Source organism: Rosa chinensis, chromosome 6 (genome assembly GCF_002994745.2).
Source record: "Rosa chinensis cultivar Old Blush chromosome 6, RchiOBHm-V2, whole genome shotgun sequence".
In the NCBI taxonomy this organism is placed as follows: domain Eukaryota; kingdom Viridiplantae; phylum Streptophyta; class Magnoliopsida; order Rosales; family Rosaceae; genus Rosa; species Rosa chinensis.
The window spans coordinates 68,212,928-68,238,303 of record NC_037093.1 but is presented as its reverse complement, the minus strand read 5'-3'; the positions used below and the strand labels follow the sequence as shown (position 1 = coordinate 68,238,303).

The 25,376-nt window shown below is 39.4% G+C and overlaps 4 protein-coding genes across 4 annotated transcripts; 3 read left to right on the top strand and 1 right to left on the bottom strand.

Moving 5' to 3' along the window:
* The first annotated feature begins 3,233 nt into the window (after positions 1-3,233).
* Positions 3,234-6,761, top strand: LOC112169913 (mitochondrial carrier protein CoAc1). Its single transcript, XM_024307013.2, has 7 exons — positions 3,234-4,233; positions 4,430-4,512; positions 4,610-4,817; positions 5,014-5,146; positions 5,403-5,587; positions 5,819-5,941; positions 6,164-6,761. The coding sequence occupies exons 1-7, from the start codon at positions 4,036-4,038 to the stop codon at positions 6,263-6,265; spliced, it is 1,032 nt and encodes a 343-aa protein (XP_024162781.1). The 5' UTR covers positions 3,234-4,035; the 3' UTR covers positions 6,266-6,761.
* Positions 6,762-8,262: 1,501 nt separating this feature from the next.
* LOC112169912 (IQ domain-containing protein IQM1) lies at positions 8,263-11,543 on the top strand. Its single transcript, XM_024307011.2, has 9 exons — positions 8,263-8,461; positions 8,646-9,087; positions 9,176-9,290; positions 9,387-9,452; positions 9,821-9,909; positions 10,019-10,106; positions 10,203-10,433; positions 10,541-10,642; positions 10,729-11,543. Exons 2-9 carry the CDS (start codon positions 8,690-8,692, stop codon positions 11,194-11,196), a joined length of 1,557 nt encoding a protein of 518 aa, XP_024162779.1. The 5' UTR covers positions 8,263-8,461; positions 8,646-8,689; the 3' UTR covers positions 11,197-11,543.
* A 1,512-nt stretch (positions 11,544-13,055) lies between these two features.
* LOC112172232 (protein IQ-DOMAIN 1) lies at positions 13,056-15,396 on the top strand. Its single transcript, XM_024309497.2, has 5 exons — positions 13,056-13,357; positions 13,461-13,706; positions 13,940-14,167; positions 14,270-14,383; positions 14,481-15,396. Exons 1-5 carry the CDS (start codon positions 13,292-13,294, stop codon positions 15,171-15,173), a joined length of 1,347 nt encoding a protein of 448 aa, XP_024165265.1. The 5' UTR covers positions 13,056-13,291; the 3' UTR covers positions 15,174-15,396.
* Positions 15,372-17,955, bottom strand: LOC112172231 (cytochrome P450 711A1). Its single transcript, XM_024309496.2, has 5 exons — positions 17,557-17,955; positions 17,209-17,361; positions 16,314-17,115; positions 16,025-16,120; positions 15,372-15,939 (listed from the first exon to the last, which is right to left on the bottom strand). Exons 1-5 carry the CDS (start codon positions 17,802-17,804, stop codon positions 15,610-15,612), a joined length of 1,629 nt encoding a protein of 542 aa, XP_024165264.1. The 5' UTR covers positions 17,805-17,955; the 3' UTR covers positions 15,372-15,609.
* Between the last annotated feature and the right edge of the window lie 7,421 nt (positions 17,956-25,376).

The window sequence follows — 25,376 nt, the reverse complement described above, 5'->3', positions numbered from 1 at the left end:
ACACAATGATGACTACTGTATTTACACAAATACCCCTTGGAGTTGACACATTAAATAGGGACATTACACTAACTTTTCTATCATTTCAGTCTGTCTGTTACACACTTGTATCAGTTGTATGTCATGTCATGATGGTTAATATGACTCATTTAGCACCTGCTTGGCTGCTTTGTTGACAGGCAAGAGATTTGACATTGCTTTTAGGACTGTTTTTACTTATTTAGGGGTGACTTTAGTCTTCCAGAAGCAAATATCAAACGAGCCAGCTGGTTGGCCAATTTTTTTTTATAATAAGATGAGATTGGTAACACTCAAATTCTTCGTGGATTTGCTTTGGCGATGGTGTTTAAGATAATGAAGAAAACCCATGTTGGTATGATATTTTTAGGATTAGAAGCATAACTACCTTAACCAACAAAGCCAAAGGAGGACTGGTCATAGCTGTTTCTTTCCTCCCAATTCCTAAACTCAAGCCTACTGTTTCGGATGATGCTACGAATGACTTCAATTCCGAATTGCAATTGCGCTGGTTCTCTCTTCTTCGAGGAAAACAAGCATCAAACCCAACGTTGTGGAAGCGAAGCTAGCTAGGAGCCCCTTTTGAATTCGAACCTCGATCGAGAAATCCAATAACCAATTAAGGGGATCTAAAACAAAAACACAAAGCTAGGCAGTACATCAAAACCATGAATGGAAATGCTTTAACAATGAAGTTGTACAGATTCAACTTCCCCAATATTGATTTTGATGTTTGAGTACTCATATGGGAAGAAGCATACCCACGGATGAAGCCGACCTGCTGATTCATCCGGTGTTTCCATTGTCACTCTTTGCTGCTGGGATGGCCGCAGCTACCATTGCCATGATCACAGCTCTTTGTAGTTTTAGACGAAAAAGGCCGCGTAATGTTGATGAGGATATGCTACAATCTCCGGGCGCAACAAAGACGAAAGAGGAAGCACTACAACCTGATGATGTGAAAACAACAGAAGAACCAGCAGAACAAGCAGCAGCAGCAGCAACAACAACAACAGCAATGTCGAACGAGACCACAGCACCCCAAGAACCCGAAACAGTAGATGAGGAAAAGGAAAATGAAGATGGAGCAGATTTTAAAACAAAAGAACTCCCACTTCCTCCAGGAAAGAAGGCCTTAGGGTTAGAAGCTCGGACGACTAATTGTTGGAATGCAAGCAATGTCAATACGACAACATCTCAGATAAAGAAATCGGCTTCTGAAAGACGGCTGCTGTCGAATTTGAGCATCAAGCTACCGAGAAGCTTGTCAATGGCGAAAAGGGGAGAGAAAAGTAAGGACGAGTCTAATAACAAACGAAAGAACGGGAGAAAGTTGTCCATGTCGTCAATCACGAAACAGGAAGAATCGATTTGGATGAAGACGATCATATTAGGGGAGAAATGTAAAGTGCCAGAAGAAGATGACATTGTGATTTACGATGCCAAGGGAAGAAAAATCCCGGCATACCACCCGAAAAGTAGGCAAAACTCCCTTATTGATCAGACAGCAATTCCGAACCAGTTTAACAGTAGGCAATGGTCCTTCATTGATCCAAGTGCAATTCCAGATCAAGGAAGAAGCAATGCCACAAATGTAGAAATAGATCAAAACAAAAAAGATGGAGATCATCAAAAAATGATCAGTTCGGATCATGAAGAATTAATGTCCTTGTCTCAACTCTGATCAAGGTCGTGTAAATTTTATCAGTATCCAACTGTTGTACGTGGCTTGTCCTTGGAGTACGTTGTATAGTGTTCATGTCAACATTGGTTGTTTTTGTTTTTGAGAGTGACAAACTTTTTTTTTCTTCCTGCTCATCAGCAGATTAATTAGTTAGTCTTATGATTTCTAGGTTGTTTTTGCTTCTGACCATACAGATTTATTCACCTACTCAATAAATTATTTGCTCAATTGTTGTTATTTGATCTAGATTATATGTTCGAAAAAAATAAAATATTTATAAAAAAAAAAAAATCACTGTTATCCATCCTTAAATTTTAATCCTATGAAAGTTGAGTAATTAAGCAAGAAATTTATTGAATATGTGAATAGGAAATGACTAATTGACAAGATTAAAAAATTTAACAACTTGAGGAGGTTGAAGATGACCTAATTTTCTATTACACCCATGATTTGGTCCCAGATATTGTATACATGCAAGGACAACAGCTCGATCCTGAAAAGCAGATAATACATTGAACCTTATCATCATATATGCCTCCCCTTATTTCCATTAGGAATTTAGCTGGTTCATGTCTCCGTATATGTACCTAAAGTTGGGACTTGGGAATGGAAAAATGAATCATCTGAAAATTAGGTCACTAACCATGCAATTGATCTAGACATTATTGTAATAGAAGAAAAGTCAAGCAATTGACATTTCATTTCATATTAATTTATCCCATTTGAATATTTGATCCATTTCCGGCTCGAGCATAGTGGGGAAGAACTGATAAATGATTCTTATTCCAAGTGATTCTTATGCTTACTAAAAGTAAACAAACAAATACATCAATTCCACTTTGAGTGATCCATATTATGAGAACCACAATACATGCAAGGCAAATTAGTAACAATATTCCACTATAAGGGTTGATAGTAATTTCTAATTTATTAAAAACAATTTATATTCTCAATATGATTAAGTCATATTGAATCTTAGAGCCTTAAAGTTTTAAATATGTGCTAAGCTCCTAACATCGGAAAGATCAAAAGTATATTACGAAATTGTGTTTGGGAAAACTTATAAGCAGCTTAAAGTAAAAACAATGAACAATAACGTGTTTGGTAAAACTGAAAACAACTGCTTTTATTTTAAGCCAGAACTCTTTTAGTGCCAACCAAGAGCAGAAGCATACTCAATTTAACTTATGAAAGTATCTTTTTTTTTTACCATAACATTTTTAATTTCGAGTTAAGTAAAATATTTTGTCACTGTTATAAGTATTTTTGAAAATCTAATTTACCAAACACTCAACCGATTTACATATCAGTGAGATCGTATTCCCATATTATAGAATAAGCCAATTGACCTCCCTAAATGAACTTTGAGAAATGGTGTTATTATTAGTAGCATCTCTCCATTACCACGTAATATACGTGCAAATTCCAAGGTGTCACGTTAAGGAACGAGTCAATACTATTCGGTCCGTGTTTATTGATGAAAAATAATTTTGACCAAAAAAGATCCCCCCATCCTTGGAAATCCGAGATTCCTAGCTAGAAGCGCGTTGGACGGAAAGTGAGATCGATAGAGAGAGAGAGAGAGAGAGAGAGAGAAGAGGGGACAGGGGACAAGTCACAAGCAGTTGTTGTTGTTGTTCAGACTTCAGAGAGAGGATTCGGATTTGAGGAGAGTCTGAGGAAACCTCCTTTCTCTCTCTCTTTTTTGCTCAAGCAGAGACTGGCTTACGTGCCTCCTCTCTTTTCTGACCTAAAACCCATCAATTTCTGGTAGGTTTCGTAAGTGTTTACGTATTCAATTCCTCCTTGCCCATCTCCCATTTCCATTTCTTCCCTAGATTTATATATGTTCCACAAACTATTGGGAAACTGGGCATTGAGGAATTGAATTCACCGGATACATGTTTGTATCGATTGAGGGGTTTCAATTAAGTTGTTTGGTCTCTGGGGCTGGTGTCCGAGATAAACAAATGATTGCAATGTTTGATTTTTGTTAATGGGTTTGTGATTGATCCACCGGAGCATTGTTGGGATCGAGTTAATTGTTGGTGGGCTTGCTTGGTTTGGCTGTATATCTTTGGATGTATCTAGTTATCACCGAAGAGCAGCATCGGCTTGTGAGCGTAGCCGACTCGTTTCTGGGTGTTCTCAGGCCATTTGACCTGAAACTTCAACAGAATCCATTCATTTTTTGTTCTTCTAGAGATAGATGGGATAAGGAGTTCTTCAAACTTCAAGGAGGGTAATAAATTTTAAGAATTTGTCGATTTTTCGGAGGGCTTTTTGGCTGCATTTCTGCTATAATATATTGTCACAAGTTTTGAGTCTTTGAGATGGGTTCTTCTGCGCAAAGATCATCAACCTTGACCACAAATGTGGCAGAATTAGTTGATGTTTCAGCTAAGCGGCCGGAGGTCTCGTACATTCATACCATGCCTATTTATGTTAGGGAGCTGATTGCTGGAGGGGCAGCTGGGGCATTTGCTAAGACTGCTATTGCGCCGCTGGAACGGACCAAGATACTCTTGCAGGTGAGAGGCATATCTAGAAATGCTCCATTTCATTTTCGTATAAGGTTCTTTCTTGTTTTTCAAAATTTGAGTGATTATACTTTTGGTACATTGCTCTTCACTTTTTTGGTACATTGCTCATTACATTCTTGTTATATGTTTGTTTGTGTAGCCTTTTGTAATATGTATATTTGTGTATTTGCATGGGAATATATAGACAAGAACAGATTTTCGTTCTCTGGGGGTAGGTCAATCTTTGAACAGGGTACTAAAGCATGAAGGCTTTCTAGGATTCTACAAGTAAGTTGGACATGAAGAATCAATTTTTTCTTTTCTCTTTTCCTGGTGTCGTCCTCCATAGTGTTTAATTGTTCTTTAACTTCTTGTTGTCTTTCAGAGGAAATGGAGCTAGTGTTGTTCGAATTGTTCCATATGCAGCCTTACATTACATGGCATACGAGCGGTATAGGTGTTGGATCTTGAATAACTATTCTGCTTTGGGATCAGGGCCTCATATTGATCTTTTAGCCGGTTCAGCAGCTGGAGGAACAGCAGTCTTATGCACTTACCCCTTGGACTTGGCTCGCACAAAACTTGCTTATCAGGTCATTATCCTTTGCACGTATTTATAATCAGAACCTCTTGTTTCTACAAATTTAAAATTTCGGATGCAGACTGAAGAAGTTTAGCACACATTGTGGAAATACTTATGCTTAGTCAGGATCTGTACTTGCAAGTTCATGATCGATTAGTATGTTATCTAATCTTTTTTTATTTGCTTGATCGATCATGGTTTTACAGGTTGTTAACACCAGAGGAAAATTCACTTATGGTATGAAAGGTGTTCATAGTCAAATCTCTTATAAGGGCATTGGTGATGTGCTCTCTAGTGTCTACAAGGAAGGAGGTCTGCGGGGGCTTTATCGCGGTGTAGGTATGTATATCAGTACATGTCCGAGGGCCTGTTAATGATATGTAATAAACCTCTTGTTACAATCCTTTTGTTCATGAATGAGTGCTATTCCCATTTTATAAGTAACATTAGCAAAGATCTTTCTATCGAGTCCTCATATTTATTTGTGTATCTTAGTTTGATTGATCTGTCAAAATTAGTACCAATTTGAAGTGTCCTTATGTGATATATGATGGGCAAAACTAATACTGGGTTGAACCTTCATTGGCTTTATCAGGCCCCACACTGACCGGAATCCTTCCTTATGCTGGTTTAAAGTTCTACATATATGAGAAACTTAAAAGCCACGTTCCTGAGGAGTATGAAAAGTCTATTGGGATGCGTCTTTCCTGCGGAGCTTTGGCTGGCTTAGTTGGGCAAACCTTCACATACCCATTGGATGTTGTTAGGAGACAAATGCAGGTATTGCTTTGTTGAAGTTTCCTTTTTTTTTTTTTTGCATCATTGCATGGCATTGGACTTTGATGCAAGTCATGCAACAAGAAGCTATGAGGTCATAATGTTATATGTCAATATAATGAGAAAATTTACTGTATGTTACGGAGTTTCGAAGGATTAGAATGAACAGATGCAGTTGGTTGAATACGGAGGAAATATGATTTGAATTCTCACATTAGTTTTGGGATGTAACAGGTTGAGAATCTGCAGCCTTCAGGTGGTGTTAGGTACAAAAACACATTGGACGGACTTAAATTTATTATCCGCAATCAAGGATGGCAAAAGTTGTTTGCAGGCCTGAGCATTAACTATATCAAGGTGATTGCTTATTCTGTATGGATCAAATGATTGTACTTTGACAGGATTTCAGTTTTGCATATGTTATTTCATAGGATCATTGAGTATTATTAGAAGCATTCGAACCAGTTATGCCAATTAGAAAGAGAATATAAATCTGTGTTTCATATGATAACTATGCTAATTTTGTGTTTTGACCTGTTTGCCTTGCCTAACAAAAGGGTTGTTATACTGTGCTCGCAGATTGTTCCTTCTGTTGCAATTGGTTTCACAGCATATGACGCGATGAAAGTTTGGCTCCACGTTACACCCCAACAGAAGTCCCAACGAATAACTGCTGCATAATCAGAGAGACTCAGAATCTGTAACATAGAAACTTCAAATAGATGGCATCAAGCCATCAATTGAGCGAATTACAAGAGATTATTGATTTTACACCATTGTTATTCCAATTAAGTTTCTGTCTGTGATTCACTTAGAGTGATTTCACTATCATTAGCAACCAGCAAGTATCAAAACACGGAGAATTTAGGCAGTGTGTCCGGAATATGCATGCTTTTGGACTTTTAGCAAATACCCTTCCACATGGAGCCATGAACAGGGAGAAAGTCTTGCCCATCACAAAGGGCTTGTATCTGTTTTAGTCAATAAAGGCTTGTCTCCTTCATAGAAGACCCCACGGTCTTTTTATGTGGGATGGGCTAATAGGGCCATTTTGTTTTTTGTGAAAAGTGATTCCTCATGGTTATCCCGTTCTACGCCACTATCAATGACCAGTACAAGGAGTACTGTATTGGAATGGAGAATATCACAAATGATCACTCAATTTTTACTTATTTGATACTTTGGTCACTTATTTTTTAAATATATAACTTTGTTCACTTAATTTTAACTATGTTATTCACTTTAGTCACTTTGTTAATTGTTTTAGTTAAAAAAAATTATTTCTTACAATATCAAGGATATTTTCTACCAACAAATTCTAAAAAATTGAGAAATTTGAATTGGAATAAATGAGAGAAGTGATTAAAGTGAGACAAAATGCTCATTCGGTGACTAAAATGATTGATAGAGTAATAGTTGAGTGATCAAAATGATATATTTGAAAATTGAATAACCAAAGTGTCGAATGAGTCATAGTTAAATGACCATTTATGAAATTCTTTCGTATTAGAAAAATACATACTTTTTTCTCTTAAACAGAAAATTCCATACAACTGGCCTTCTTCTGATAGGTTGAATCTTAAAAGACTACGGCATGACAAAGCAAACAAAAAGATAGAAAGGATCGGCCAAAAATGATAGAGAAGAGAAGAAATAGGCTCAGACGCACCCCATCAGCAGTTCTACCATTTTCCATTTTCTATTTTCTTTTAAATTTCTGATAGAAAATGTCACTCTCCAAATGAGTCATTTCTGTCTGTCCTGGCATGCTAATCACTGGCCTTGGGAGCAGGGGATCGTAGTCAATTTGTCACCAAGCTTTCATAGCTCATACCTACGAGTCCAATATGTACTACTATTCTTCAAGAGTCACTTCTTGTTAGATGTATATCCTATCCATTCCTTCGAAGATGAGACAGTATATATAAATATTGGAGTTATGGCACGAACTACTTTTGTACTGGAGTTATGGCACGAACTACTTTTGTACTAACAAGCCAAGTGGTTATCTGCAAGGAAAGGCCAACTTCATATCCAGCGGAGGTTGAGCTAAAGCTGACAAGTCGAGTATTTCTTTTTCATTGTGACAACTCCAGTAGTCGACTTGGTAAGTCGATTTTTAATTCTGGGTTTGTCACAAGTTGATAGACACCTCAACAAACTAACCAAGTTAATGGAGCTGGATAATCAAAGTAATATGCCGGTTGTGCTTTGGAAATGGGGCTCGTAATAAACTTATCATACCTAACCTACCCTTGAAGATAAAGAAATCAATTATTGGATACCGTTATGGATAGTGACTCCTCCATTATTGGTGTCTTGACCATGCACTAAAACATAACACTGCCACACCAACTGTGTTACAGATTTATGGTTGTTACTTGTTAGAGGGATAGAGTAACAATTCCATTGCAAATGGGGTAAAAGTTCTATGAATATAGGATTGATTACTCTTTCCAGTAAAGTAAAAAAGAACTGTAAGTAAAGAAAGACTTGCGGAAGTCAATGAGTCAATCTGGAAGAGATTCAAGTTTCAACAACCAAAATCGCTCATCATCTTCTTGTCCCTAACTTTACAGTCTCTAGCGTATACAGTGTTGACCATGCAAGCTTAGACTTTTGCCATTAAAAGCGTGTGTCAGTAAATATATCAGTAGTTAGGTGCTTCTTCAGTCTCTCTCTTTAACTTCCATGAAGCTACCGACTTTGATTTTTCAAACAATTTACCAGAGCCACTAGTAAGCTGTATATAAAGATGATAATCTGACTTCATTCTTCAAAATTCTCTCCATGCTACCAAGCTGACTTGAGAAATAGAAATTAAGGAGGAGGAAGAAAAAGAAGAAGAATTAAGAAGAAGAGGGGCTTGCATTGCTTGTAAGATAAAGCTTTAACTAATATTCTTGAGCATCTCACTTCATATATATTGATATACCTTATTTCATTCTTTAGTTCATAAAGCTTGATGGGTTCTTGTTGTTTAGTTTGGTTATGTTGGTGATGTGTTTTAACTCCATGACAATTTTAGCCTGAACTGAGTTTTGTGGTGCTTAATTTCCAGTTGGGTTTGCTGAGCGAGTTCATCATTTGATCACTGCCAAACTAATGGGTCTGACCGGCACCATGGAAACACTCACCGTGAGGTCCATGAGCTTAAGTACTGAAGATTCAGAACCACATAACAAGTCTAACGGGTTTGACTATAAGAAAAGTACGGAAAGGTCAATGGGCTTCAAGAAACGGGAACCCAAAGAAGAAAAACTCAAAACAGCATCTGATACATTTGATGAGAAATTACATTCAGATTCTTCAGTTGGTAGAAACTGTGAAAAAATGCAGATAAAGAAACCCACAATACTGCTTCCTGAACCAATCATGTTGTTTTCTCCAAAGCCGGCGTCTAGTGAGCGCGATGCTGCAGCAACTAGGCTTCAGAAAGTGTACAAGAGTTACAGGACTCGGCGCAACCTCGCAGATTGTGCTGTTGTGGTTGAGGAACTATGGTGTGTACCTTGAAACTGTGACAATTTTTTTTTTCTGATACCCTTTTGTTAATTTGTTGCTTATATGTGCGTGGTGTATTTGTTGTAGGTGGAAAGCCGTAGAGTTGGCAGCTCTGGAAAGAAGCTCAGTGTCATTCTTCGACATTGAGAAACATGAAACTGCTGTGTCAAAGTGGACAAGAGCTAGGAAAAGGGCAGCTAAGGTACTAATTTAATTTGGTTATGTGAATGAAATTGCTGAGATGTGCAAATTAGTGGAGGAGATCAAAGTTAACAAACCAATATGTATGTGTTTGTAGTTAGGGAAGGGGTTGTGCAAGGATGAGAAGGCTCAGAAACTAGCCCTGCAGCATTGGCTTGAAGCTGTGAGTACATATCCATGCACTTCTATACATTCAATTTTGTACAGAAAGCTGTCTTCATTGTGCTTTTTTCCCTTTTTAATTCTGTTTACAAAACTCTGTTGTTTATGATTCTTGTACTTTTTTCATTGAATAATAGAAGAAAGTAACAGCTCATTTCACTAGGATTCTATAAAGCAGTCCATGTATTTTAAGCTGAAAGACATTGTTGGCGTGCAAGGATCATTAGATAGTGATCCTAATAAATTCTTAGAAATTGGACTATATGGACAATCCTCTAACTAGGCTTACTGATCCAGACATTTTTTTTTTTTAGTGACATCGGAACTGATCAAACAGAAACTGAAAATTGATGCTCTTTTTTACTGCAGATTGATCCACGCCATCGGTATGGACACAATTTGCAATTCTACTATGATGTGTGGACTGCTTGCAAGAGCACTCAACCTTTCTTCTACTGGTAATGGAAACATCTTCTATCACACACAGTCGTATAAGATTTTCTTAGTTTTCTACGAGTTTAGCACTCATGATGTTAAACCTGTTTTTCCTTCACCCTGAATCTGAAGGTTGGATGTTGGTGATGGTAAAGACACAAATGTCAAGAAGTGTCCGAGGCCTGATCTCCAACGCCAGTGCATCAAATATCTTGAACCAGTAAGAACTCAAATACTAGTCACTAATTACTACTTTGATGTTCATAATGTGCAGCCTCCATAGTAATAGTTTTGACCTTTTCATTGTTTATTGCAGAGAGAGAGACAAGCATATGAAGTGATTGTAGAGGAGGGAAAGCTAGTGCAAAAGCAATCAGGGTTCCTTGTTGACACAGACGAAGGGTCAAAGTGGATATTTGTGCTGAGCACATCAAGGTCTTTATATGTAGGCCAGAAAAAGAAAGGTGTTTTTCAGCATTCAAGTTTCCTCTCTGGAGGGGCTACTACTGCAGCTGGAAGACTAGTTGCTCATAATGGGGTTCTTGAGGTACATATATTGTATCATACAGTTAGATTTAATTTTAATTTCTCAACTATACGTAGTGCTAAGCTAATTAATCAAATTCCTTATCTCTCACTTTCGTTTTTATTCAGGCTATATGGCCATACAGTGGTCACTATCTTCCAACCGCAGACAACTTCAAGGAATTCATTAGCTTCCTGAAAGAGCACAATGTAGACCTCACCAATGTCAAGGTGAATAGGCTAATAAGCAAAAGATGTTTATTTTTACACCAAGTAAAATAAAGATTGAATTTTGAAAATTATTTACTGTTTTACAGATGTATGCTGTTGATGAAGACAAAGCATATCAAAATGAGGAGTTCTCTAAGCCAGAGGTGACTGGTTCATCCACAACCAAAGTGACCTTGGATGATTCTAGTAGTGGTGTTGCCATTGAAGTTCCAGCAGATCATCATCAACAACAACAACTTGAGAGTAATGGGAGCAGTTCAAGTAGTAATGCAGATGAAGCAGAAGAAGAACAAGCACAAGCATTTGACATGTCAAAGCGTCTGGCTTGCAAGTGGAGCAGTGGCATTGGGCCACGTATTGGGTGTGTGAGGGACTATCCAGCTGACCTTCAATCCCTAGCTCTTGAGAAAGTCAATCTATCACCAAGAGTCTCATTGGGCCGCCATGAAAGTTATGCCCCAATCCCTTCACCTAGACCAAGCCCAAAGATCAGGGTCTCACCTAGGCTTTCCTATATGGGCCTCCCCAGCCCAAGGGTACCCAATTCCAATTAGACATTTTAGGCCTCGTTTGGTTCTCGAACTAAACGCTAGAAAATAGTATTTGCAACCTCGACTTAAAAGAATCATTTCAAAGTTCAAACCTTTTAGTTTGCTTTCATTTCCAAAAAACTACTTTCCGGAAACAAAAGAGACCCAGCTCTCGAGAGTGATGGGGTACATCTTATTACCGAACTTGTTTAGGGTTTAGGGAGTCATAGGAACGAAGCCAAACTTGTTATTCTTTTATTTATTTGTATCTCTTTAAATTAGTTTTTCTTTTCAAATTTGTATACATGCATGCTCTTCCTGTGAATGGTGCAAAGTCAGCAAAGACAATGTCCCCAGGCATCATTCTTTTTCTTCCTCTGGGTTATTTGCAACACAGGCATCATTCAATGATAGTACAACACTGCTAATCATTTAGTAGAAGGAATCCAATGTACTAGACATAAAACAAGGATTCCAAATTCAAAGAGGTAGACGATGACCATAAATTAAATGAATTTATTCTAAACCATAAAAGGAGGAATCCAAGGAGAAAAAAACAACCCTTCTTCTGGAAGTCCATTAATTTAAAGATGGAATTGGAAGAAAGTTTGGAATTTTGAAATCTTGGTGGCAAAGGGACAAGAGTGTTCAACCTCGATGTCAACGACTGACAAAACATCATAAAGTCTAGTTGGTGCTTGTTGAGAAATTCAAAAATAAAAAAAATTTAAGTAAAAGTGTAAAACACAAAATGCACTTTTCACTAAATAAATGCTTCTTTTCCCAAACACTCCTCAGTCTCCGATCTCTAGTCCACTGTCAATTTTCTGTGCATGATTCAAAACAAAGCAATTATAATAACAGAAAGGCAATAATTAGTGTCCCTTAAAATCTCAGTCTCTTAAGTTCTGTGTACTTCGAGTCTCTGGCCATGTATTGTAATCTTATCATAAACCTCAGCAATTCTGTGTAGGGTGAAGGAAAATTTTCAATTACGTCGAATGTGTTCATCACATTCAAGGTTTAATTTGTTGTAGTTTAGCCTAATTTGTGCAATAGTTTAGTCACTTTGAGTGTAACCTAGCCTGTTAGTCTAATCTTGTTAAATCCACAATCACGGTTTGTATTTGTGTAATAATGTGTCTATTGTAGAGAATTTGAAACCTCCAAGCACTTTTGGTCAACCAGTCATAAACCGACACTCAATTCTTACACATTATCGTAAGATTAGACAGTAGTTGCAAGAGCTGGCCGAAATCTAGATGAACAAGTGAAAAAAGCCTTATATCTTTCCAACAACCTTTTTTTCACCACTTCCCTGGAGGATTAGTACGAGTACATTATAAATTGCTTGACCCTAACCTAATTGTTCGTTACAAAAGTACGAAATAGTTACGACTTTGTTAAGATCAACTGGAATAAAAAAAAGGATCCCTACAACAACTGCCACTAAAACATTGGGAGGCAATATGAACTAACCCAAGATGCAGTTTAGGTTTCTAACATGAATCAAGTTAGTATGTTCTTAAATGATAGAATTTAGTTTCTACCAACTAGTTCAAACTTGGCACCAATCACGTGGCCAGAACTGTGAAGGTTGCAACCAGAAATTGAAAAAACAAAGCACAAATGAATGATCCAAGTACAGTGACTAGTCAGCCAATCCAGGGAGATACATTGTCGGTTTTCCTTTTAACCCTTTTCGTAACTTTTAATGTACTGACAAAACAGAGTCGTGCCGTCGTGGCCACACTCATCATTCTTCCCCAAAAAAAGTGGTGGCTGTAATTTCGTAAATTTTGCAGAAAACTGGGGGCAAACAACTGCACCACTTCCAAAGAATCGAGCGCCATTTATACTTTGGCTCTTGTCCGTTGTTGTGTGTTTGAATTTCAAATCTCGAACGGCTCTTCGTCTCAGTACCAACACCACACTCCCCACTAATCCCACAAAACAAAGCCAACCACGTCCCACGTTGGAGTCTGTTTTCTAAAAACACAGTCTTAGATAGCCCATTGAGGCACTGAGCTCTCTCTCTCTCTCTCTCTCTCTCTCTAGTTTTTCCAAAGATTTGAGCTTCTGTTTTTGCTTCTTCTAAGAAGAAGAGGTTCTCACAAAAATGGGTGCTTCAGGAAAATGGGTGAAATCCCTTATAGGTTTCAAAAAACCCGACAAAGATGACCAAGTAAAGCTCGCATCTTTCTTCTTCTTTGATCTGTTTAGACTATTCACTGTGCAAGAACTTTCTCTAAATTTCTTCTTCTGTGGGCTCTTTTGTTTGTTTGTAGGAAAAGCTGGGTGGGAAGAACAAGAAATGGAAGCTATGGAGGAATTCGTCAGGGGATTTTGGGTCTTCTTGGAAAGGATTCAAAGGGAATCACAGGGCTGCTTCTGAAGGGTCTGATTCACCGAGAAGGGCTGAAGCCTACACTGCTGCAGTGGCTACAGTGGTTCGAGCTCATCCTAGAGATTTCAGAGTTGTCAGGCAAGAATGGGCCGCTATCAGAATCCAAACCGCCTTCCGAGGCTTCCTGGTAATTAAGCTGCTCTGCTTTTCTTCCCTTTTTTTTTTACTACATTAGCATAATTTTTAAATCTAAAACAATAGATCTAGTCATCTAGATTGATGTCTCTGGAATCGGATTTAAGCTAGTTGATGTATGAAAGTTTAGATCTTTGTTGCAAAACAGTTCAGGATTATATATGTTATAAGCCAGAGTACTCTGTTCTGTTATTACACGTTTGAAAGTTTGAAACTGGTTTACAGGCAAGAAGGGCTTTGAAGGCGTTGAGAGGAATTGTGAGGCTTCAAGCTCTGGTTCGGGGAAGACAGGTGAGGAAGCAAGCGGCTGTAACACTGAGGTGCATGCAAGCTCTCGTTCGAGTTCAGGCACGTGTCAGGGCTCGCCGCGTGCGAATGTCCATTGAAGGCCAAGCTGTGCAGAACATGCTCAATGAGCGCCGCACCCAAGCTGATATCTTAAAAGAAGCTGAGGTAGTTTAAACTTCAACACACTTTGCTTTCGTTTCGAATATCAAAGAACAAATCTTTAATGTTGTTAATTTACTGATAAAGTTATGGAACTTGAAAATGCAGGAAGGGTGGTGTGATAGCAAGGGAACAATAGATGATGTTAAAGCAAAGATTCAAATGAGGCAAGAAGGAGCCTTTAAAAGGGAGAGAGCAATCGCTTACTCTCTTGCTCAGAAGGTAGTCAACTAATGATGAAGCCTAATAATGCTGGTGTTTTTTTGGTCATGTTACTTCTATATAAGCAAAGATTGAGTTTCTATTTTTGTTTTCTCAGCAATGGAGATCAACGCCAGATTCGAATTCACGCATCAATTCTTCGGTGTACTCTCTCAATAAGAACAATGAATTCGACAAGAATAGCTGGGGTTGGAGTTGGTTAGAGCGCTGGATGTCAGCTAAGCCATGGGAGACTAGGTTGATGGAACAATCCAACAGTGACCCATCTGAGATCACACCTCTTCCAAAGAAATGTCCAGATCCTTTTGTTGGCATTGGCAAACATTCGAAATCTTCAGAGCGACCATGCTCAGTCAAAGTGAGAAGGAACAATGTTACTACTAGGATTTCTGCTAAGCCTCCCCACATTGGGCAAGTGACTACTCGCTCATCTTCAAGCCCGAGTTCAGAATTTCAGTACGATGACAGCCCTGGCTCATCTTCACTTACATCAACAACACCGGTTTCTGGAAACACCGGATTGGCTTCGGATAGAACAGATGAGAGCAGTAACTTTAGGCCAAGTTATATGAACCTGACCGAGTCAACTAAGGCAAAGCAGAAAGCAGCAAGTTATCAATCTCACAGAACAAGGCAATCCATGGATGAGTTTCAGTTTCTCAAGAGGTCTGGGGCTTTCTCTAATGGGGATTCCAAAAGTAGTGCTGGTTCTGAGCCTTCATCAGTCAACTTCTCAAAGCCGCTTGGCATGCCAACCCGCTTGGATAAGAACTCTTTGAAACCAAGGTGAAAGGAGACACACTTGATCATGTGATTAGCTGGACTTTGGTTGAGAAAGATCAACGGCTTGTTGTTCCCTGTTCCCTAAATGTGTAAGTTAGTGTGGTTGTGCTAGGATAGTTTTTGTACCAGTAAAAGATGAGTCCTTCATAATGGACCTTTGTGATTTGAGGCTTCATTTGTAAAATAGTTGATTTGTTGTTATGACTTATGAGAACACCGCTTCGTACTTATTTCATATGAGATCAATCATAAAATAAGCGTGTACAATCCTGCTGGAACTAAACTACTGGAGCAGCTCAACATCTTACAAATTCTTGAGCAGGATGACATACTTAATCAACACTTCCGTCTGTTAAGATTATTGATACCTCTGCTTCTGATTTGTAAAACAGTATGGGCACGAATGCTTGAAGATTATGACTTTAAAAAGTTTAATGAGTGCATCATGTCCGCTTGATAACTGTAAGCTTGACACCCTTCTTGAAGTTGAGAACAATGCCATACTCAAGTTCCAGAGGCGTCTCCATGTTTGGAGAGTGCCTGAATACATACTTCCGGTATAAATGAATTAGTGAGAGCTTCAGTTCTTGTAGAGAAAACTTCTGACCAATGCATGCTCGAGGCCCGATTCCAAATGGTATGAAAGCATAAGGATGCCTTTGTTTTTCTTCTTTGCCGTTCGGATCAAATCTCTCTGGCTTGAACTTCTCTGGCTCCGGGAAGTTCTTTGGATCTTTTGCTAAAACTCCGAGAGCTAACCAGACCCAAGTCCCCTGCTCCTCAAAAAAAAAAAATCTCATTAGGTTATATACAATGATTCAAACCAGTAGGAATAGGTCCTTACTAAAACAGCAGTACCTTTGGTAGAAGATAACCTCCTACTTCTACTTCTCTTGACGTTTCTCTTGCAACTAACGGAGAAACCATGTAAAACCTCATTGCCTCTTTAATAACCTGCTAATTTATATAGACCACATGAAGTAAGTAACAGCAAACAAAATGACTACTTGGTTAGCTCTTGAAGCTCCATGTAATTTACTTACCTTTATAACTATAACCTGCCAATTTCTATAGACCACATGAAGTAAGTAACAGCAAACAAAATGACTACTTGGTTAGCTCTTGAAGCTCCATGTAATTTACTTACCTGTTCAAGATAAGGGAATTTGTGCTGAAGATCATGAGCTGTTGGGATCTGATCATGTGGACCAAATCCATCGATTTCGGCTAGCAACTTGCTTTCGACTTCCGGGTGTCCAGAAATCAAGTAGACAGCTGAGGACAAGGTAAAAGATGTGGTGGCTGACCCAGCAAGCAAATGCTCATAGGTGACTGCGCTAATGTAATCTGGAGTGAACACACTCTTTGCTACCCCTTCTGACTCCCTTGCATTCATTATGAGCGACAAGAAATTTTTCGAACCTCGCTCACTATCGTTCATTCTCTTCATTACAATCCCATCAAGCCGGCTAGACAAATTCTGGTTAGTCCGGTCTACTTTCCGGTCCATAGTGCCCGGAATTCTCTTCAAGATTTGCCTAAATGGCTCTTGCAATATGGGGACGAGTAGGCCCAATATGATTGATACGGAACCTGACAAGTCCATCTTCAGCTGAGTTGTGGAATAGATATGTTGGTTGATAAAGTCCGAGACTTCATCATCATTCTTGTCTTGGCCATTATCAATCTTGCTGATTGAATCACTAATGGACTGTGATTTTGAAAGGCCAAAGTTGACACCAAAGGCAGCTTGTCCAATTACGTCAGTGGCCAATCTGAGTGAGAGGTTTGAAAAGGTAATGTCTTCCTTTTTGGAAGACTGGGAAGAGTCATCAAGGTTTTGAGTTGCAGATTCAATAAATGATTGCATGGTGGGAACAAGGCTAGCTAGGTATGAAGGTTGATACACTGATAATATGGTGTTTCTCATAGTTGACCATCTTGTGTCCCTGAATCAATATAGGCTCAAAGTCAATCTCAGTCTAAGAAAAGTTGCTAATTTTAACTGATAATCTCCGCATAATTCATGAAAATAGCATTACCTGGTGAAAAAGAGACCCTTTTGGTGAAGAGGGGAGCCTGAGATTGGAGATGGTATGCTTCTGTTTGGGATGTCTTTGAATTTCTTGATTCCAACTTCTCTACAAAGCTCTGCATCTGCTACAATTATAAGTGGCTGTCTACCCATATGAAACCTGCCCAATATTATTAATCAACAAATAAGTTTAAAGTCAATTACAAGATCAAATGTGTAATCAACGCCCCAAAATCATAATTAACAAAAACATTCACAATATATAAGAGTCCACATCAGAAGACTTCTCACAAACAGTAGGTGTTTTGTTTCAAAGAAGAAGCTTGATATAGCTAATACAGAAATACATACTAACCTGAAGATAGGGCCATATTGTTTGGCAAGAACTGAGAACACATCAGGACCGTGCTTAGCCAGCAAGGGAAGGTGTCCTAGAAAAGGGATAGTTCGTGGGCCAGGAACCCTTCTCACTCCCCAGTATGGTGCATACAAGTAGCCCAAAACTCCAGCCAATATTGCCAGCACTGTGAAAACGGTCGAGACCAGAGAAACATTGGTGATCAAAAACTCCATCCCCATCAATTTCTGAAAGCTCTCTTCCATTAGTTCTCTGAGTGAGAAAGAGAGAGAGGAAGAGGAGTCTACTTAATCGACCAGAATAAGCTTTGGGTGGTTTAATATATAGTTGATGGAATAACTGGGTGGCTGGGTCTCACTGCTCATTAGGCAATTTGAACAAGGTTACTGGGTCCTTCGTCTCTATGCAATGATTTTATTCGGGGGAAGTTTGGTACCAGTCCATTAGCCGACCAATATTTTTGCACTATATTTAATGGTGGTGATCCCATCATGACACCTTTCAAAATTCAACGGTGTTCTGGAATATTAAAATTTTAGATCTGTTTAAGTGAAAATAGAATTTCAGAGAGAAGTTACAGAATACATGAAAGGTAATAGAATCCGATCATAATTATGAATCTAGAACCTTCTCTTATTACAATTCTACGACTAAAACCCCAATTTGAAGAGGCACACATGATGTCGACTTCCTTCAACACTTTCCCTTGGGCTGCTCAAACTTAGTGATGACGCTTTGATTGCTGCCTCGTTAAAAACTTTGTCAGGTAACAAAAACTCTGTGGAACAAAAATAACTTTGGTCGAAAGACAAAAAGAGCACAACACGTCCTACACTCTTCGAGATCGAACATGTAGACATCATGCCTCCCCCTGATGTCAATATCTCCCCCTGATTACTACAATCATGGGAGTTCGGATAACTTTCTCAATCCGATGCTCTTTACATGTTTCTCAAAGGTGGATTTTGGTAACGACTTAGTAAATAAGTCCGCTACATTATCCTCTGATTGGATTTGGTTCACTTCAATATTTAGAAGTGCTTGTTGTTGCTGATTGTAAAAGAACTTAGGCGATATATGTTTGGTGCTGTCGCCCTTGATGAAACCTAATTTCATTTGCTCAATACAAGCTGCATTATCTTCATAAATGCATGTAGGTTCATTTGTGGTAGACTTCAAACCACAAGTTCCTCGAATGTGTCTAACTACAGACTTTAGCCATATGCATTCTCGCACGGCTTCATGTAGAGCAATAATCTCTGCATGATTTAAGGAAGTAGCAACAAGGGTTTGCTTTGTAGACCTCCAAGATATCGATGTGCTTCCCATGGTAAAGACATAATCCGTTTGGGAGCAACCTTTGTGAGGGTCAGAGAGATACCCTACATCAGCAAAACTCATCAAGACATCGTTGTCATTTTGATGGAGGAGGACGTCGGCCACTATGGACGGTGTCACCGATGTCAACATCACTGAAGGTGGCATTTTGCCTTGTGGGGTCTGATCCCACACTTCCGTTATTTCTTTTTTATCTGTAGGGATAAAATAAGCTCATATCAATCGTACCTCTTAAGTATCGAAAGATTGTCTTTATACCAATCCAATTGCGGCGTGTTGGTGCAGAGCTATGTCGAGCTAACAAGTTTACTGCGAACGAGATGTTCGGTCTTGTGCATTGAGCTAAGTACAATAATGCGCCTATTGCACTTAGATATGGCACTTCAGCCTCTAATAAGTCTTCGTCCTCATCCCTTGGACGAAATAGATCTTTTCCGGGCTCAAGACTACGGCCGATTATGGGAGTACTCACAGGCTTTGCTTTATTTTCATTAAAGCGCCTTAGTAATTTTTGAGTATATGCTGACTGATGGATCATAATCCCATCACTACGGTGCTCGAGTTCTAGTCTGAGACAAAACCGTGTTTTCCCAAGATCTTTCATCTCAAATTCAGATTTCAAGTATTTAGCAGTTTCCTTTAACTCATCTAGAGTTCCAATTAGGTTCATGTCATCGACATAAACTGTTACAATTGCAAATCTGGAACTTGTCCTTTTTATAAACACTCATGGACATATTTCATTATTGACATATCTCTTCCCAATCAAGTAATCACTTAAACAGTTATACCACATCCGTCCGGATTGTTTTAATCCATATATTGAGCGTCTCAATCTTATTGAAAAAGCGCTCCGTGGTTTAGAGCCACTTGATTTGGGTAATTGAAGTCCATCTGGAACCTTCATATATATCTTTGAATCTAGATCCCCATAGAGATGTGCTGTAACCACATCCATAAGCTACATGTCAAGTTTTTTGGAAACTATCAAACTGATAAAGTAGCGAACGTTATAACGTCTATTACGGGAGAATATGTCTCCTCGTAGTCGATTCCAGGGCGTTGTGAGACACCTTGCGCCACAAGGCGGGGTTTGTATCTAACAACCTCATTTTTCTCATTACGCTTTCTAACAAAGACCCATTTATGGCCAACAAGCTTTATACTTGGGTGTGTCAGCGTTATAGACCCAAATACCTGTCTCTTTGTTAGTGAATCCAATTCAACTTGGATCGCATTTTTCCATTTAGGCCAATCTGCTCTTCGTTGACATTCTTCAACGGAGCGAGGTTCGATATATCGTGTTCTATAATTCCTTGAGCAATAGAATATGCAAACACATCATCAAGGATAATAGAGTCTCGATTCAACATCTCATGTACACTAGTGTAATTCATGGAGATCTCCCTATTCCCTGGAGTTGGTTCTAACACTGGAGTGCCCCCAATGATGTCTTTTGGACGTAACCATAATTCGGAATGTCTTCATGAAGCGGATTATTTATGTCGATGATTAATGGATCTTTTTATGCCAAACTCGCTTTCTTTCTCGGGCGAGAATCCATCGAATCTTTGGGTCTTCCACGCTTCCTTGCTGGGAGCCCGGCCTGAGCCACATTGCCATCACCGTTAGTGGTGGCGGCACCATGCCTAATACCCCTAGGGGTGGCGCCATGTCCAATATTTTTAGGGACATCAATCCTTGCAGGCACGTTTGCAGCATGTAAATGTGATCTTATTACTTTAGCGATATCAGAAAACGCATCAGGCATAGAGTCTGCTACGTTCTGAAGATCGAGAATTCTCCTCACCTATGTTTGGCTCCAGTTTTGTTGCAGCTGGTCAACAGTCTCTTTTCTTGCACGGGCGTGCTAGCACAGTTCAGGTGCGGTCGTCGGGGGTGTCCCTTGACCTGACTTCTTTCAAGCGATTGTGGACGAGGAAAGCACCAACCTCGTCGTGGGATTCTTTATGCCTCGTGATGAGGACTTTTGCCAATCTTCTTGAAATCACAATCGATACTCGATGTTGTAGATCGAGCAAAGCGAGAACCACTGGGAAGTAGAAAGAACTTGCTAAAGCGTGACTTTAGCTTGGCTAGTTTGTGAAGGCGTTACCCTTGCTTGGCTGGTTCCGTAACTGTTGTGGTCATGGTACTACAATCGGCTCCCGAGGAGACTAGGACCGAAGTATGTTGACAGAGGGTTTGGTAGCTCTGAAAGTCGGCTTTTGAGAAGACTAGGACTAGGAGCGTGGTCACCGGTAAGAGAAAGAGAAGGAGAGAAGTTGCTCTTAGAGAGGTTTGCTCTAGAGAGACTTAGATCATCTTAGAGATGTATTGATGAGTGAATTGTGTATAGTGATGAATTTGTAACCTCTATTTATAGGCTACCCTGCCAAAGCAGCTGGCATTAAACAAATGATAGTGGAGCATTAATTGGAGATAAGAAATGATGAATTTTGGAGATAAGGAAGCATAATTGGAGATAAAGAATGATGAATTTCGGAGATAAGGAGATAAGGAAGCATAATTGGAGATAAGGAATGATGAATTTTGGAGATAAGGAAGCACTTTCGGCTCCTTTATTCCTTCAATTATATCTCCACCAAGAACTCAGATTTTGACCGTGACTTCTTCATAACAAATGTTCCACTATAAGTGTAGATCATCCTGGTAAAATTTCAGAGCTTTTGGTATAGTGGTTGGGCCAGAAACGCTGCTGGACCTCTTACAGGTCCAGTTTTCCTGTTTTGCTTCTGCAGAAAATTGGACTGATTGTTTGAAGGCCTTCCACTCAAAAATAGCTCTGGAACTCTTCATAAGAAATGATCCTTGGGATTTCTATATTTAATCTGGAAAGTTTTAACTCATTTGGATTTCGTTTGGTTAGTCTGCCGCCCCTCCTTCCTTGTTTAGCTCGGTTTCTCCTAACCGAAGTAGGAAAATGTGCTAAAGTTGACTTTTCATGCTTCCATAGTAGGCTTTATTTAGCCTCTAAATATATATTTCGAACTTGTCGACAATATATAGCTTGAGCCACTGACATTGGCTCAATTCCTCCAAGACGTGCCTTGTCATGCCAAAATGCACATTTTGGGTCCAAACAACCTCAATTTCATACTGTGCGGTTCGGGGATCAAGATGAGACAAAGTGGGGACAGACCACAACAATTCATGTCGTTCCTGTTGAACTTTCTTGTTCTTATCTCCCTCTAACGAAGGGAAGACTGTCTCATCAAAGTGTCAATCCTCAAATCTAGCGGTAAATAGATCGCTTATCAAGGATTCTAAGTAGCGGATAATGGTTGGAGAGTCATATCCAACGTAAATGCCTAATCGTCTTTGAGGACCCATTTTGGTGCACTGTGGCGGCGCAATTGGCACATAAACTGCACACCCAAATATGCGTAAGTGTGAGACATCAGACTCATATCCAATAACCATCTGGGACGCAGAAAAGGGTTGAGTGGCAGTAGGTCTCAGATGAATAAGCACAGGTGCATGCAATATTGCATAGCCCCAAGCAGAAACAGGGAGATTGGTGCGCATAACCAATGCTCTAGCAACCATTTGAAGTCTTTTAATGGCAGCTTCTGTGAGACCATTTTGGGTGTGAACATGAGGAACAGAGTGTTCAACCTCAATCCCTATGGACATGCAATAGTCATCAAATGTTTTTGATGTAAACTCTCCAGCATTGTCAAGACGAATTGACTTAATGGGATGATCAGGGTGGTGAGCCCTTAATTTAATGATTTGTGCTAGGAGTTTAGCAAATGCAGCATTTCTTGTGGACAAGAGCATGACATGTGACCAGCGTGTCGATGCATCAACCAACACCATAAAATATCTAAATGGTCCACAAGTTGGTTGAATAGGTCCACAAATATCACCTTGGATTCGTTGTAAGAATGGAATATTTTCCTTAGTGTCCTTTGCATAGGATGGTCTCGATCATAATTTTGCTAAAGAGCAGGCTTTGCAAAACGAAAGATGGGCTTTAGAAGCAACCAGAGAAGAATTCAGTTGAGCCACAAAGTCACAATTGACTTTAGAAGTAGAAAAAAGAACCAAGGAGGCACTTGTGGCGTCAATACCACTTTTGGGCCACAGGGGGTAGGTGGTGTCAGCCCTACCTTGTACCGAATTTCGGTTCAAACTTCTTTTCGTTTTGAAAAATGGATGTCCGTGTGAAGTCTTTAATATACGGATCATCATATTACGACCTGGATGTCCCAAATGGTCATGCCAAAGCTTATATGTGTCAGAATCCTATAAGTTATCTCTCATGACATGGTTGGATTCAATAATTCGAATAGTGGTTGCATACAACGTACCCACTAGAGTGACACATAAGTTTCTATAATACTTGTTTATGTCCGTAGTCATTAGAGGTGATGCAAAGGAACTCTTGTCAATTCTCATAATGTGTTTCCACATAAAAACTATTAGCTCTTATATCTTTAAAACTCAACAGGGTTTTTCCAGCCCTATAAGCATATAGAGCTTCGGTGACATTAATACTTGTGTCATTTGGCAACATAAATTGAACTGGTCATCGACCATGAATCAATTGTGATGGTCCAGCCATCGTAGTCACTGAAGATCGACTAGGCGTCATCCATAAAAATAGTTGTTTATGTCGCAATATAGTATGTGTGGTGCCACTATCAACAAAGCATTCCAACTCTCCAAGAAACATACTGAAAAAATAATAAAATTTAGAATTAAAACATGTCCATGACATTGAATAATAATACGATACTTTATTAATAAAATAGTCAATGATTACATCAAATGTCCCAAAAAGTCTAATCCAAAATAAGAAAATCAAACTTAGACAAATTGTAGTCACTCAATCTGTTTGGTAACTCCAATCAAATATGACCAGGAAAGTAGAGAGAGATGTTGGTGGAGCGAGGCTCTCTTAAGTACCACTAATCTCCATTACTTTCCTAGACATCATATTTCATTGGGTGTGCCACTTGAGAAAGAGTTAATACAAGTGTCATTTATTGACTAAGGCATATTGCCATTACAAAGTTCTTGAAAAATAAAAGGACTATTCTAATCAAAGTCTGCGGCATCCTTGTGCACTTCATCTCTAGCTTTGAAGTCCTCTATGGTGAGATTAACGTCTCCACCATTTTCTTCTTCTTCTACAAGGTATACTTCTTCCTCCCTCAGGTATGCCCTATATCTTGCAGCTAGTTGCTCGCTTGCCTTGCATTGCTTGAACCAATGCTCACTTGATCCACATCGATGACACATATCATTGTGGTTGCCTCCCTTCAATTGAGGTGCACGTTGTGGGCGTTCCCTAGGAGGGTTGGTGCCACCACCATGACCCATGGCGCCACCACCACGGCCAGGGATACCACGACCCGCTCTCCCACGTGTGGCATTACCACCACGTGTATCCGCACCAAATTTGCGGTTTCCTTCCTGGTTTGGGCGGTTATATGGATCCATACGTCCCTCATGTCCCTTATTCTTAGGGTTCCGCTCCTTGCGCCCTCATTTGGGTGCATTATAAATCTCCTCATGAACGCTCTTAGTTCCAATAGGCCTTGAATTATAATTCCTCACAAGTATATTATCATGTTTCTCAGCTACAGATATAACATTGATAAGCTGATGAAACCTCGTGATCCGTCCAGCAATGACCTCGGTACGATATTGCTTTAATACCGCAATGGCTGAAACGGGGAAGGTGGAGAGAGTTTTCTCAATTAGCTCTTGCTCTGTCATAGGTTGTCCATAGAATCTCTACATGGATTGTAGGCGAAGAGTTTCTGAATTGTATTCAGCAACAGACTTGAATTCAGCGAAGCGCATATTGTTCCATTGAACCTTTAAGTCAGGGAGGAGGGAATCTTGGACATTGCCAAAGCGCTCTTCCAGCGCTACCCATAGCTCTCTTGCATCTTTGATCGACATATACTCCAATCTGAGTGTTTTGTTCATATGACGTCGCATCAAGAGCTTGAGCATGCTTTGTAGGTGTTCGTGTGAACACGAGATCTGGGTTAAGTTCCTGGATTATGGGTAATATTCCTTTTGAAGTGAGGTGGTTCTCAACATCGGTTACCCAGCTATGGTAATCCGAGCCTGTTGAGTCAAGCATGGAAAAGTCGAGTCTAGGTTCATTTGACATCCTGAAAATAAAAAGAGAAGATATATTAGTTTCAGAGCTAAACTTCCACGAAAACTAAAATAAGATTTCTGAGCTATGCTACCAAGAAATCAATTTCCAAGAATATTTTGATTAGACCAAACAATGATGCTTTAATATGGTCACAATTTTATGCTTGCAGACGCTCTTAGTCCGAATGAACACTCTTAGTTCATTGATTACAAACGCTCTTAGTTCGTTTAGTATGAACACTCTTAGTTCATTGGTTACGAACGCTCTTAGTTCGTTAAGCGTGAATCCCCACAATTCTGCTTATTAAATACTCGAAACCATGTTCATATAT

Bases quoted from the DNA above. Each gene is read 5' to 3' on its own strand.
- LOC112169912 (XM_024307011.2), top strand. From the start codon at position 8,690: ATGGGTCTGACCGGCACCATGGAAACACTCACCGTGAGGTCCATGAGC. The intron at 9,453-9,820 runs GTGAGTACATAT...TTTTTACTGCAG, and splicing joins TGCAGCATTGGCTTGAAGCT to ATTGATCCACGCCATCGGTA. The intron at 10,434-10,540 runs GTACATATATTG...GTTTTTATTCAG, and splicing joins CTCATAATGGGGTTCTTGAG to GCTATATGGCCATACAGTGG.
- LOC112172232 (XM_024309497.2), top strand. From the start codon at position 13,292: ATGGGTGCTTCAGGAAAATGGGTGAAATCCCTTATAGGTTTCAAAAAA. The intron at 13,358-13,460 runs GTAAAGCTCGCA...GTTTGTTTGTAG, and splicing joins AACCCGACAAAGATGACCAA to GAAAAGCTGGGTGGGAAGAA. The intron at 14,384-14,480 runs GTAGTCAACTAA...TTGTTTTCTCAG, and splicing joins CTTACTCTCTTGCTCAGAAG to CAATGGAGATCAACGCCAGA.
- LOC112172231 (XM_024309496.2), bottom strand. From the start codon at position 17,804: ATGGAAGAGAGCTTTCAGAAATTGATGGGGATGGAGTTTTTGATCACC. The intron at 17,362-17,556 runs GTTAGTATGTAT...AATATTGGGCAG, and splicing joins CAATATGGCCCTATCTTCAG to GTTTCATATGGGTAGACAGC. The intron at 17,116-17,208 runs GTAATGCTATTT...ATATTGATTCAG, and splicing joins AAGGGTCTCTTTTTCACCAG to GGACACAAGATGGTCAACTA.
- LOC112169913 (XM_024307013.2), top strand. From the start codon at position 4,036: ATGGGTTCTTCTGCGCAAAGATCATCAACCTTGACCACAAATGTGGCA. The intron at 4,513-4,609 runs GTAAGTTGGACA...GTTGTCTTTCAG, and splicing joins GGCTTTCTAGGATTCTACAA to AGGAAATGGAGCTAGTGTTG. The intron at 5,588-5,818 runs GTATTGCTTTGT...GGGATGTAACAG, and splicing joins TTGTTAGGAGACAAATGCAG to GTTGAGAATCTGCAGCCTTC.